The sequence below is a fragment of the Pundamilia nyererei genome, unplaced genomic scaffold (assembly GCF_000239375.1).
Source record: "Pundamilia nyererei isolate P.nyererei 1_Seehausen unplaced genomic scaffold, PunNye1.0 scaffold00101, whole genome shotgun sequence".
NCBI lineage: Eukaryota > Metazoa > Chordata > Actinopteri > Cichliformes > Cichlidae > Pundamilia > Pundamilia nyererei.
In genome coordinates this window covers 1182332-1196275 of record NW_005187502.1, presented here as the reverse complement: position 1 = coordinate 1196275, position 13944 = coordinate 1182332, and the positions used below count along the sequence as shown (strand labels likewise).

The 13944-nt window shown below is 43.0% G+C and overlaps 1 protein-coding gene across 1 annotated transcript in view; it reads left to right on the top strand.

The window, feature by feature from the left end:
- mkxa (mohawk homeobox a) overlaps window positions 1-7979 on the top strand; it is a 25244-nt gene extending 17265 nt beyond the window's left edge. Inside the window, exons 6-7 of the mRNA XM_005740569.1 lie at window positions 7294-7327; window positions 7431-7979. Of these exons, the coding sequence (XP_005740626.1) occupies window positions 7294-7327; window positions 7431-7650 (254 nt within the window). The 3' untranslated portion in view covers window positions 7651-7979. The remainder of the gene's footprint in view (window positions 1-7293; window positions 7328-7430) is intronic.
- Window positions 7980-13944: the final 5965 nt, after the last annotated feature.

Below are 13944 nucleotides of genomic sequence, written 5' to 3'. Positions count from 1 at the left end.
CATTGCTTGAATTTACCAAGAAAATATCACAAATTAATATGGATGTCCTTCTAGATCCAGGGCCTCAGTTTATGCGTGGTACAAAATGAATTTTGAGCTTTGTTGGAAGTATGCAGGCTTGGACTGCTCTTGTTTGTATTACGTAATGATTTTCCAGCATTTTTTCTGATGAATTCGAAAGGTTTCAAGATAAAAATGCATTCGTAATGTTCAGTATAATTTGTTCTTTGAAAGCAGCTATTATCTTTCTTTATATGTTCTGTTTTTACAGTGGTGGACGGTCATATTAAACTTGGCAAACTCCAAGTAAACCCCATAAACCAATAGCTGACTTTGATAGGTCTTTGATTTGTATGACTTTCAGCCTCAATACAGTTATTTTAGGCATACAGCTCTAACTGTGAGCTAAGAGGCTCCACCCGCCTTTCCACCACCCACCCTCTGTTTAAAACTTCTGTTTGGAACTCATGCCCAATCAGAGGAAAGCTGGCTTAAAGGGAGAAGAAGCTAAAATGGCTCATTTCAGACAATGGAACAAAATAAAAGCAGCACCAAGCCTTCCAATAAGGATTATTTTTGAACTGTGACTCATGTAGAGCTACTCTAGCAGAGTTCATTAATAATAAAAAAAATACTGAGCTAGAAATGGGTGTAATAGGTCCACTTTAACATAGTATATTAAGGTATGTAAGTGTCCTACCGCTGCAGCTGTGTTTTTTTTCCCGTCTTGTCACGCACAGCAGAAAATAGAACTAAGAAAGGACGAGATTAGACACATATAATACGACACATAAGTGTCCTTCAGGGTGTGGCTGGTCCAACGGTGGGAACAACTAGGAGTTGGCAAAAGTTAGGCATAATCCTGGCATTAAGCTGTGGGACAGCTTCAGGCAAATGGAAAGGTGGATAAAAAAGACAGAGAGGAAGAAAAAAAACCCTCATGGTGAACCTCTCTGACTGGAAGATGGGATATTGGCTTCTGACCACTAAACAGAGGCTGGATGAGAGGCAACCAGAGAGGACAGCAGCAGACTGAGACAGTGCTCATCCTGTGGAGAAGTGTTAACAGACAAACACCAGCACAGACACTGTTTATACGCAACTGCCTAACATAGAACTTGAAGAGGGCAGAATAATAAGCCCTCACAAGCTGATAGTTTTTAAATCATCAGTACACCAAGGCTTCTAGGGACGGACACACACACACACACACATAATCATTTCATCGGATTCAGAAAGCACAGCTGCCTGCCTAGTCAGAGAAACCGAGCCACGCTGCCCTGTTCCGTATAAAACACAAATTGTTTCCATTTTAAAAACCCAGCCATGTCGAGAACAATCGTTTGCCATCGCGTTCCCACGGGATGGAGGAGAGAGGAGAGAGTTTAACGAGCGAGTCGAGGTGTGACCCAGCAAGGACGCGGAACACACATACGCAGAAATCCCCCAAGAGTGTGAGAGGGCCCTGCAACTACCACTGCAGACAATTGCAACATAATAATGCAGTGTGTGCAGCACAAACATATCATTTGGCCAGATCCCCCTGAAAAAAAGGTTATTTTTGCACACATGTAAACACTTAAAAATCTGAATAATGTTTACTTGTGGTTTTCGCTTTTCCTTTTTTTTTCCCCTGTCCTAATTTGTGTGTTTTCTGCACCACAAGCAGTTGCTGTTCATCCCCGAGGATGTCGCTGAGAAAGCTGTGATGAAAGGGTCTGCCTGAGGAGACTGGGCCCCGCTTTTTTAAATCTCTTTTGTACCTGCCGCGTCAAAGCGGTGATAAGAGGCTCATCTGTTCATCATCAGCGATGTGTCCCAGTCGAACGTGATCCTGTTTTTAATCTTTCTGCGGCCACCCATGCTCACATCTCATTCCACTTCCTAATTCCCCTTGGTTCCTCTTTTGGATGCTGTGGCAGTCCACCCACAGCCACACAGACAAGACACTTGCACACATTGCCATAACATCGTATTTACTTCTTCTTCGTCGAGACGCGCTCCTTATTTTGGCTGATTTAAGGGGGCCCTGATTACTCTCTGTTTACTGGCACTCGTAAACACAATGACAACCTGGCAGCGTTTAAACATTTCAAGCACTGTTATTATTTCTCCATCTAGCAAGAAGACACAAGGCAATCCTCAATGCTAGGATCTTGGTTATCTGCCCCCAACCGCAGCCACAGCACCAGTGTGTCATCTGCCGGGCAGACATGGAAAAGGAAAAAAAAAGAAGAAAAAAGAAAGCACAGAAAAAGCAGGAGATGAACGTCGTTTTTGGGCAGCAGCTCAGTATCTGTCTGGCCGTGTCAGCGCATGTATGTTGGATTTAATAGTTTAAGAGCTAATTATTCAATATTTTTGTAAGCGATGAAAGTGTTGTCAGGGCGAATGGAGAAGGCATTAAATTCACGCCATGTATGATGTCTTTGGCTAGCTGAGTGGAATTGACAGTTTGCTTCGTTGGAGCCTCAGACTTTGTTCAAACGCGGCAGAGACGGGGAAAGGAATGGCTGGGAGGGGTGATATAAAAGTAGGGTTGGCAGCGCACGAGGCAAGCTGAGTGCCAAGGCATCCCTAACTTCATTTACAGACTCTTCTTGACATTATAAAAAAGCACAGAGCATCAGAGAAATATAATAAGAAGAGAAATCTTAGGCTCGCACGTCGGGCTTAAAGTGGCAGAAAGAAAGAAGCTCAAAAAGGCGTCGCAGCACCTGAGGGTTTTTGGCATTTCCTTTAGCCAAGTCTTCTTGACTTGGCTAAAAGTAATTAATGCATCTTCTGATATTGATTTGACTTCACATCAGGTGAGCTCATCACAGTTCTATCCTGTAGGTCGAGCGCAGCGTTGTGATTCACCTGTGGTGATGGTAACTTCTGACTCATCCTCGGGTTTGGGCGGGCTTCAAAGAGGCTGCCTAATGACATGATGGTCCATTCCTATCCTGTGGTTGCACAGGTCAGCGGTGACCAGATTGTCCAGTCTGCAGCACCACTCTGGTTCTCATCAGGTCCTGTTAGGGGAAATCAGCTTAGCTCATTTCCTACTTTAACAGTCGAGTTTGGATTCTGTCTCTGCGTCCAGATTCACCGGCCTTCGTCCAGTGGTGGAATATTTTCTCATTCAGAGCAAAGTAAACATATTTTCCCTTCTACCCAGTGACTTTCTACACTGCCTTTATTAGTATAGCTTAATACATTTAATAATAAATAATTAACAGATCTGTCAGTTTAGCCAATTTTGAGAAGAACTTTTTAAGATTCACAGAATTTATTCATGATTTATTTCAAAACTGGCAGCCCAGACAATTGTTAGTTTAGCTTTCCATCCATACTGGTAGTCTTACATATCCAGACAAAGCACATCATTTCTGCATCATCTTTAAATGTATCTAAAGTGAACACATGTTCAGGTTTCAAATGGATTAGGCTTCTCTAAGGACTCCCTACACACAGTTGATACAATGCTCCTATGATGTACAGATTAAGCAAAAGAAGATCCAGTGTGTTAATACTTAAGCTGTAGACATGCTGGTAGAGCCAAGCTAGCTGTTTCTCCTCGCTTCTAACATTCCAAGCAAAAAGTGCTGATAGCATGCAGTCACCTCAAACTGAAGACCAAAGCCCCACCAACCTGCATGCACCTCAGCCCTTCTCTTTGCAGGGAGAAGCCTGTTAGAAGAAAGATTTAAAGGGAGTGTTGCCTTAAAGGGAGAGCACTTGTTTCAGTCAACAGGGCTGCACCAATGCACGATATAAGATGAATAAGGATTATACACCTCTGTGAATCATGCAGACCTACTCTAGCAGAGCCAGAGAATAAAAATATGGAGATTGAAATTAGCATAAAAGACCTATAAGTGTTAGAATTGTTAAACCCTCTTGCTTTAAAATTGAGCCATCTTTTCTGTTTCTAGGTAATCATTTGTTTTCAATTTCTATTCCATTCTTATTTTTAGACTCTTTATACTATCCATGGTGACGAGAAATTATTCTGGATAATACTAAGGCTAAAAGCCTGCAATATCATAAAATGCCCTTGCGTGTGTGTGTGCTTATTTGTCTGTCGGATTCAGCCCAGCCCACGGTTTGTGCAACTCAGCTTTCCTTGTTTATTGTTGCGAGTTGCTAACAACAGCTCCAGATGGTAATGATGATAGTCAGCCACTCTCCTCTGCAGCCATCTTAACAGGTGGAACCTCATAACCTCAATAATTTGTCAGCCCCTGCTTGTTTCCCTCGTTTTTACCAAGTTTTGTTAAAGCTACTTTTTCTTTTTCTTTTTTCTCCTATGTTCTTTTCCCCCTTCCCCTCCATCGTCCCGCTGTGATGTTAAGTGAGCTAGTATTTTTGGACTTCCAGCACAATGCCAGAAACCATCAGACTTCTTAGCTTTCCCCTTTGGCGGTCCGTGCAACCCCACTGTCAGTGAAGCCCAAAGGCAACAGCAAAGTTGACTGAGTATTCAGTAGCAAAGTAGTTGAGTTTAAAAAAGAAAAAAAAGTGAACATAATAAAAAAAAATCTTCAGTGATTTATTGGCCATTTATTGAGTCTTTGGCGCTGCTCTTGTTTTTAAAAATCCCAGTTTTAGATGTTTTAGGCAAAGGGCTTTGGAAACAGAGTTTTTCTGCAAGCAGTGGTGCATTTTCAAAATCTGGGGTCCAAGGGGTTGAGAGCTGGTGTCTAGTCCCCAATGAGGGCCTTGGAGTGCAGGGTGGCAAAGGTCATCCTTGCATCCACCTGCTAGAAAGCTCAGAAAACACAGTTTTATGTGTGTGTTCTGAAAGGAATCATCTGGACAGTGGCTGCCTCACACACCCTGGAAACACTTAAAGCTGTGGATGGAAAGTCTCAAACGCTGCACTTCAGATCCCACAAACACACACACACTTTTCTTCTGCCTGTTGTTTGTCTTTGATATTGCTGCTATCAGTTGCTGTCACCAACCGATCTTTACACCGGGCACCACAGCCGTAAACACTGAGCTAATGTATCTCGAAGGCAGGGGGGCAGCGCATGAAAACTGTGTAATTTGGCCTCTAATTACAGCACTGTGATTACGGAGTGTTGTGCACATTTTTAATCAGGACCAATCTGTTTTGGAGCCCTGGCAACAATCAGGAAAGAAAGATGGAGATAGGGTGCAGGGAGGATGGCTTCACAGTTTTCAAGTATTCAGTTGACACTGGCAATTTAGGCAATTAATTTGAAGAATGGCTGAAGAAATATAGAGGGATTAAAAACTGGAGACTAAGAAGAGATGGATAATATCAGGGGCTTTAAAAAAACCTGCTCTTGACATAGCACAGAGTCACTCTTTATTAAAACAGACGGGAAACATTGCATTTGTTTTGGCTGGTTCCTGACGAGTACCTCAATCAGGGGGTATTACAGCAAATCAAAAGGTGAACAGTCGACCTGGGGGACATCAGTAAAGGAAAAGGGGACTCGCTGATGAAGTGAGATAAAGGCATAGCAAAAAACGGGACAGCAGGGAGTTGTGGTCGGATGGGAATGAGAGGATTTTTTTTGGAACACTTACACGCTGAAGCCCCAAATCTCATCCTGTGGTTTGTAGTACTGGGTTATCACGTCCTCATCGCTCTCACACACGTGCACACACACATTCCTGCTCTTCTTCTGTCTAAGAATGATTGGCTTCTTCTGTCTGTCTCTTTCTCTCTCCCTCTCTCTGTGGATTACACCTATTACGGAATGAGCGGGAAAAGCGCAGGAAATGTTATAATCAGGCTCGCATTAGCTCTGGGGCCTCTTGAACCCCGACGCTGTCATGAAAGAGGAACAGAGCGCGGCGTTGGGAGTAATTAGGCGCTTCAAGCCTGAACGCTGTATCCAGATATTTGGAAAATCTACGGAGGGTTTGGCGAGGTTAGAGGTGACACAACAGAATGGTTAAATGTTGCATGTGCTTTCCCCGTCGCTGAACGAGCTTTGGCTCCTTTGCTCTCAGTGGGTCTCTGTTGGCTATGTCGAAGCCTGAACACAGTGTCCTCGCTCAACCTCTTCCAGTCCCTTCTTACCACGATAGCAAATGAAATTCCAGCGAGAATGAAGGGTGCAGATTTTTATTAGCAAAGGAGAACGTTAATGCACGCCCGCCAACTGCTGCCTTGTGGTGACGGTGGCTGGTGGAAGGGTCTCGTTAAAACACTAGCTCAGGTTTAGACACTTGCTTTATGGGGAAATGCGACATTGGTGTTGGTCCTCACCAACAGCACCAACATGTGCTGTTGGTGAGGACATTCAGGAAATCAGATTGACAGCCGAGCAGGAGACAACCCAGGTATGACGAACTCTGTTATCTTTGGACGAAATGAAAATTTGGGGAGAGTTTGCCCTCCTTTGAACATTCTTGAGTCATCCAGTCATCTATATCTGGTCAAGACCGAACTTCTTAAAAGCTCATGGGGCCTCAGACGCGTGTTTAGTTAACTTAAAGAGAGCGCCCGGGGGCGACGCGACTAGAAAAATCCAGATGCTCTGCTTTTTTCTTTTTTCTTTTTGGTTAATGCCTCATGAAACGCCAAGCCTGTGTCCTCATACTCACTGTTCGGCAGATCTCACCTAAGGCTGGAACCAAGACAGCAGGACAGGTTCAGCTCAAACACCCAAATGAACTCCTCTTTCACTCACACACACGCATTCAGGCAACAAGAGCACGCTGAAATAAACACACTGGTTGCCCCGAAGAGAAGTTGGGTTTCATTGTTTAATGACTCTGCTATTCCCTCTGCTAATGTTTCACATATGAGATAAAGATTGCTCCCATTTGAAGAGAGGAAAAAAAGAAAGGGAGAGCAGGCATCCATCTTTCTCTCACTGACTCACTTGCTGCCTTTTCATTCCCCCTTTAAATCTTCTGCGCTCAGTCATTTTTGATCTGATTTCCTCAGACAACTCAATTACGTTGGCCCGGGCCCATTTGTTTTCCAACAAAATATTAGAGAATGGAGCTTGTGAGTCATAAGAAACATCTTTCAACTCGATCCTATTAGTCACCTTGTTTCTTGACGGCTTATTGCAAAAAAACCCCAAAAACAACAAAAAAAACGTCCTTTTTGTCCAGCATCTGAGCGAAGAGAGAAAACAGAGCAACACATGTTTTCACAAAGCAGGGTGTACGCATAAGAGCGCACAGCATAGACCTCACACACTACTACACACACACTGCGAGAGTGTATGTTCAGCGACATTCCAATAAATCCTCATTGACCCCGATGAACTCAGCAAAATTAACCTTTTTTTCTCTCTCTCTCCTTGCTTTCAGAAACCACAGAGCATGGATCAAGTAAATGTGACAGGTGAGCAGCCTTTCTCTTAACGCTGCAGACCAGATCGAGTCATTTGCATTTGCGAGCTGATCGTAACGCTCTCTGTTTTTGTCCTTTCGTGTTGCATGGTCAGCTCGCTCATCAGCAGCAGCGGTGGCCCCAGAGCCACACAGAAAGAAAAGGCGAAAGGCAAAGACGAGACATACTGGAAGGAGATCAACGCCGCCATGGCCTTGACCAACCTGGCACAGGGGAAGGACAGTGCCTCCGGGACCACCAGCTGCATTATCCAGAAGTCCTCTCATATAGCAGAGATCAAGACTGTCAAAGTGCCGCTGGTGCAGAAATATTAGCCTGGACGTCGTCCTCCCGTCCCCTCTATGCAAACCAGCAAACATTCCTGTTTCAGCAAACTCACCAGAGTCCAAATAAACTCCCCCCTCCCCACCCCAAAATGAAAAGAACTGTTGTTTAGGGAGGGTGGTCGTGGGGTGGGGGTATTTGAAGTCAGGAAGTGTGAGGCAGAAAAAGAACTTTCATTCTTTTTGGTTGTTATTGATGTCTGAAAAAAAAGGTTCATAAGAGGCCTTGGCTATCTTCTCTTTTGCGAGTACTAGTTTTAGCAGCAGTATTTCCTTAAAAAGAAAAAAGAAAAAAACTTTTGTAATGTTAACTTATTTTTTTTCATGTTTTATTTTTTATTTCTTCTTTTTTTAACGCTACAAATTGAGTCTTTTTGCCAATGTGCCTTTGTTGTTTAGACAAATAACTCACTGACTGTGGTCGATGTGGAGCACAGATACTGATGTGCCTCTGGAACACTTTTTTAGGGTCCCAGTCATGATTCAGGATTCAGGATTCAATTTGTGAATGAAAATTCCCAGCAACAGCATGTGCCTTAAGGGCTGAGTGAGCTCAGCAATCCGAGGCGCCGACGAACTCGAGTGGCACACACTTGTACGGGTGCGCACTGGGCTTGGGAAAATGCCCGGTGTGAATCCTCTGAAGGCATTGTTCTTGTTTTGACTGGAGTCTTCATTTTGACTGTAAACTGAACTCTGTCCCAGTCCCAGCCACGTCGATGGCGGGCCAACAGCAACTGCTGGCTACGCAGATAAGCAGCCAGCTCTCTCCTCCTTGTCCAAATCTCGGCCTTGGATTTCATTAACCAGCGAAGGATTCCTTTCTTATCGTGGCTTTTTACTTGCTCAAATGTGCACATGACACTCAGCTGGACCCAAATGAAGACGCGGTGACAAAGATATACGCATTAGAGGCGTGCTTTAAGGCTCAGTGGAGGAATGCCATGACCTAAAAGGGATGTTTTTGCTTTGCATTATCAGTGTTTTATGCGGACACTGTTGCCTTTTCACGTCTGCGCTCAGAACAAGATGGTCTAGTATGAGAAAAAAAAGCCACCGCCACGAGCACCCCCAGCCTTTTGATCCTCAGCCCTCTCAGCTGTTTAGCATTACATTCTAATTGCTGTTTACAAGGAGCCAGAGGACAGGCTTAAAAGTTTGACTTTCTTCCCCTTCGCTCCGTTTTTTTTACCCCTGACTTCAAAAATACATTTCAGTATTATCTTTTCGTCGGCCAAGCAAGTATTTGTTATTGTCCGTCTGTGTGTGTGTGTGTCTGTTTTGTTCTTGATCAAAACTCAGTTTCTCTTAAGCATCAAGCGCTTCTTCTGTCATCCAATGGAAAGAATCTAGAATGTACTAATGTACGGTGCATATGTTAGAAACGTTTGGGGGGACCGATGCCAACTTCACAAACAGGGGGAATGAAATTGAAGTCAATGGGAGAAGTTGAAGTTGGCTCTCTGTGCTGACTTTTTAATTTTACGTATATCTTCAAGGTACTGTTTATATGTGTCAAAATGTACACTCCTTCAGAAATTGTGCAGTTTTCCTTCTTTTTTTTGACAAACCCAGACTGTGCATCTGGTCAAGGACTTTGAGAGGGAGTGAAGCTGCACAAAGTAACTTTTTGACCTTTTTATGTGTCTTGAATGTGCAAACTGTTTAAAAAAAAAAAAGCTGCACTTACAGTTTTCAGTGGAGGTGTTTTTACATAAAAATGAATGGAAGTAAAGAGAAATGAAGGACAACTCTATGTTATTCCTGTTAGTGTGACTATGGAAGTATTATGGAATGAATCGCACTAGCCACTCCCCAGGCACTATTTGCTTATGCAGGTGGGGGGGCTCCCACATGTGTTTTTTATACACCTGATCCAGGCAGGGTGGCTGCGGGGTACCATCGGACCCGCTCCTTGTGTTTCTAATCGCACTTCTGAACCTCTGGGCCGCTCGTGACCCTCACACCTCACACAATACCCGCTTTCTGGGAAGAGGCAGAGCAAAAGGACGGAGGCTTCAGAGACAACAAAGATGCCTTTGTTGTTCCTACCTGCCCCCCCCCCAAAGAAAACCCTACAAGTATAAACAAAGCCAAGAGTTTTGGTACTGTATATGTCTTTCTCCAGCACAACCCATGCTTTCACCATGCTGACGAATGGAAAGCAAACGTATATTAAAGCTTATAAATTATTATTTCAGACTTTGTCGAAACAAAGAAAGTGGTGACCATAGTTTGGTTCTTTTATTGTTAAGTTATATAAATTGAAATGTTATGTTTATTTGTTTGTTTGTTTTGATAGAGACTGGATTTTCAATCCAATGACCAAACACATATCTCCTCATCTTGTCCGATTTGCTCTCATGTAAAATATCTTTTATAAAAACAGTTGTTACTTGATGAAAGCAATGAATAAACCTCTAAATGAAATCGATGGGGTTTGGGGTTTGTTTTTGTTTGTTTTTTTTCCATGTTACTGGTTCACTAACGAACTTAATACCAAGCAACAACTTCCACGGGTGAAAATTAAGCCAATGTGGAAGTTCCTGTAACCTTCCTCAGTTGGCCAATTGAGGCCCTCTGTTTCGCAGACAGGTATCTGTTTGTGCTGATAGGGCGATTAACTGTGATAAATAGAAGAGGAATCACAAATCTGCTGTTGTCTGCATACACAACAAAAATTGCACCAAATGGAATTTCACATTAGCTTGCAGGTCAAGCCAGAAGCTCATAGGTTTGAAAAGAAAACAAGAGTACAACCTTTTAAGTTGAGCCATGCAAAGAGATGCATGTTGTGCAAGCTGACTCTGACTGATTGCAACCTGTTGGCAATCTGTCCACATTTTGAAATTAGTTGGCAATGATTTGCAAACCTTCAACAATCTGTCTGACAGTGATTGCAGTCAGACTGTTGTTGTTTGGAGACAGGTCACTGTAACTACTTGCAATCAGCTGCTGAAAGTAAAAACAAGTAAGAAGAAATAAAACAAGAAACCAACAATTTTTCCTAGTGGTAAGTAGGCTGCCATTCTATTTTCACTCTAGTGTGACTGAGCTGTGATATTACTTACAACTATGTGCATCTGGCCTTGTTAACCAAGCTTCCTAGTGTTAACTGATAACTTAGCACTCCACCCTCTGATCCTTTAACACACCCCAAAAAACAAAAAGGCAATTCTCAAATTAAGGCTTTAAAACAGGCTATTACAAGCTACAGATGGTTAAGGTGGGTACATGCATATACAATTAAAGCTTAAATGTTAAAAAATTGCTAACATGTTAAACTGTTAGCAATATCAGCAATCACCGGAAGTCATGCTTTCATCGTAGATGTAAAGAACATTGGTGAGAAATGTGCGATCAAATGTAGGGTTTCTACATGTAAAAGAAAGAAGAAACACAAAAACATATATAGCCTGTGTGGAACTGAGGAGATTTGTAATAAATCTATTTGGGTTTACAACAATAAGCGAAACCTCTAATAGTATGTTCAGTTACTTTATTCAGTTATAGTCCAGATTTAAACGCAAACTGAAGAAATTTTACATGGTAAGAGTATTTAGAGAGAATGAAAGTGCCGCAAATTACATACAGGAGTGTTATTTTTTATCATTTCAAACGTTTTGATGAGTGAAGAACATGCAAACACAAATTCTGTAAACAGTCACTTTGGGCAACTTTAGCCTTCTTTTGTATATGTAAGGAGGCCAAAGTCTTAATTCCATCTACGGGCCACGGCTCGACACTAAATGCAATATAGGAGATGTTTGTTTATGACACAAAAGGCGTGGTGGTTTTTAAGAGCTAAACAAACTAATCATGACAAACCATTGGGAGAGCTGAATGTACACAGCAGTTAGCTGCGTCAACCGCATACCACACATTAGTGGTTTGGGCCCCAGCGTTTGCTATCTCATGTGTATTTTTGCTACCTTAACGAGAATGTTTGACTTTATTTGTTCAACTTGGGATCACATCAAAATCTGTCTCTTTGCAGTTGAAGAGAGCAGAAGGAGATAAATGGCTTTGAATATAGGTTTCATAAAGTTTTGGTTTTCTATATCCTCTGTCATGATGTGGATACCTACTATAGTCTGCGACTATAATTTGAACATTTGCGGTACAGTGGATTCTGCATGATAAAGCCAACAGACAAAGCAACAAGCTTTTATACAGTGATGTGGCACCTCAGGAAGTCCAGGGGAAAGACTGAATTTATGCCTCACACTTCCGAGGTGTGTCCTTTTCCTTGGGGCTCAGTCCTTCCTGTATATTAATGGCTCTACCATGCCACTGCGTTTCCCAAACCTGAGCTCTGCCACGGAGCTGAGGCCAAGACCTCTCTCTTGGCAGGAGAGGTAACAAGCTAGAGGAAACAAGGCTGCAAGGGTTTTGTAAGATGGTGACAGAGCTTTTACCAAACTGAAGGGAGTGAACACCACAATCTGGCTAGTGTTGCAAGAGGCATCCTGTGGTTTCATTACGAATCAGAACCAATCAGGATGTCCCTTCGGTTTTCCTGTTACACAGCTGTCTCTGGACCTGCGAGATGGCTCTCGCTGACACTTCCTGAAAGAATCCTTTCAGCTTTTTTGACCTCTCATCCCTCACTGCACTTAGCTGGCCAAACCCCAGATTCCCTGAGCAACATTTTCCATTGAAAACCTAAGTGATATTCCACTCTGCCTATAGCTTTCCCAGTCACCTTTTTATCTGTGGCTTCTCTGCATTTGCTGGCGAAGGACTTGACAGGAGGCATGGAAGTGCACGGTTATCTCAGCGCATGAGACAGACTTCTCTGGACTTCACCTTCGCCATTTTGCTGCAAACTAAACTCTCGCTGACACCAGGTAAAACCACACAGAGGGAAATCTAAGAAAGCAGACGTTCTGAAAACCATTTCCCCATTCGATGAAGAAACACGACTCCAGTGGCATGCTGAAGTAATTAGTTACCTTGCTGCGAAGGATGCTTCGAGGAGCCTCTGTTCATTCAAACCAGGACTTTGTCTTTTGGATGCAAATACAAGGGAACCGCTGGGCCTAATTGTTAGATTCCTGAAAGAATTGACTGATTAAAAAATTCATCCGGCCTTGCAATCATTTCAGGTTTGGGACTGTTTTGGATCAACTGGAACTTCATGGGTGTTTGAGAAGGCGAGACATTAAGGCCACCGCTTAGATCACGGACACTGTGTGAACAGAACTAATCACATGGGAGGGAAAAAGGGTCAGCGAAGCCTTATTATTACAAATTAGACCCTATAAATTATTATGTTTTCCCAATGGGCACATCTGTACTGTAGATCAGTTTCACTTTAAGTTTGCATTAGTCTGGGAGCTTTGAGTAGACATGCAAGAATGAGCTGAACTGCACTGCACAGTGAGCGCATAGATAACAAACTAAAAGAATTACGTTCATTATTTCAGATTTTTGTTTTACCTGTAGATATTTCATTTTCACAGTGAAGACAACATTTTTTTCACCCAAGAAGGAATCCAACTCCTGCCTTTCACGCTTCATTTGTCTTGTCTTACGTTCTCTTTCATTATGTATCATTTCCTCAAATCACTCACATTCCGCCTTTCTCTTCTTGATTCCACTATTATATTAAAGCCACATTTCTCTGCACTTCTTCTGCGTTGCGCTTTATTGTGGTGTGGTTTCTGACTCCCTCTCCTTGTTGAGCTAACCTAAGGCAGTTGAAAAATATTTCCTGTCTTCGTTTCTCATAATAAACGTCTTCGCAAACCACCGAGAACAAGACGGAGAGAGCCGTGCTTACACGGAACCGCAAGTAAACACTGGTTTTGGCCAAACGAGGACACGCTGGGTGTTGTTACAGGTGGACATCATCTCCGTTTTGTTTTGAGAGAGGGTCGGAGGGAAAATTGTGACACATGCCAGTTTGAAACAAAAAAGGTCAGTTGCACTTGTAAGAACAGCATGTGGAGGCATGCACATTGTTCTGACCTGAGAGCACTAGGAAATGGATAAGTGTAGGTGGTTGAGTTGCCAGAGTAAACTCCTCTCACAGAAAAGAGAGACATGCTCTTCGTGAAACGGAACACGAACGGGTCTTCGGGGGCAGGAAATCTATGCTTTGATACCTGGTGTCAAGTTTTTCAGCTTTCATTCACATGATTTCATTGACCGCAGGCGCTCCTACATGTGCCGCGCCGTGTTGTCGGCAAGAAAATGCTTACACAAAGTCCAACCACGCAAATCGTGTGTTCCTCTCCTCCGTAAACTGACATAATCCCAGTCGCAGTCTCACCGCAAAGC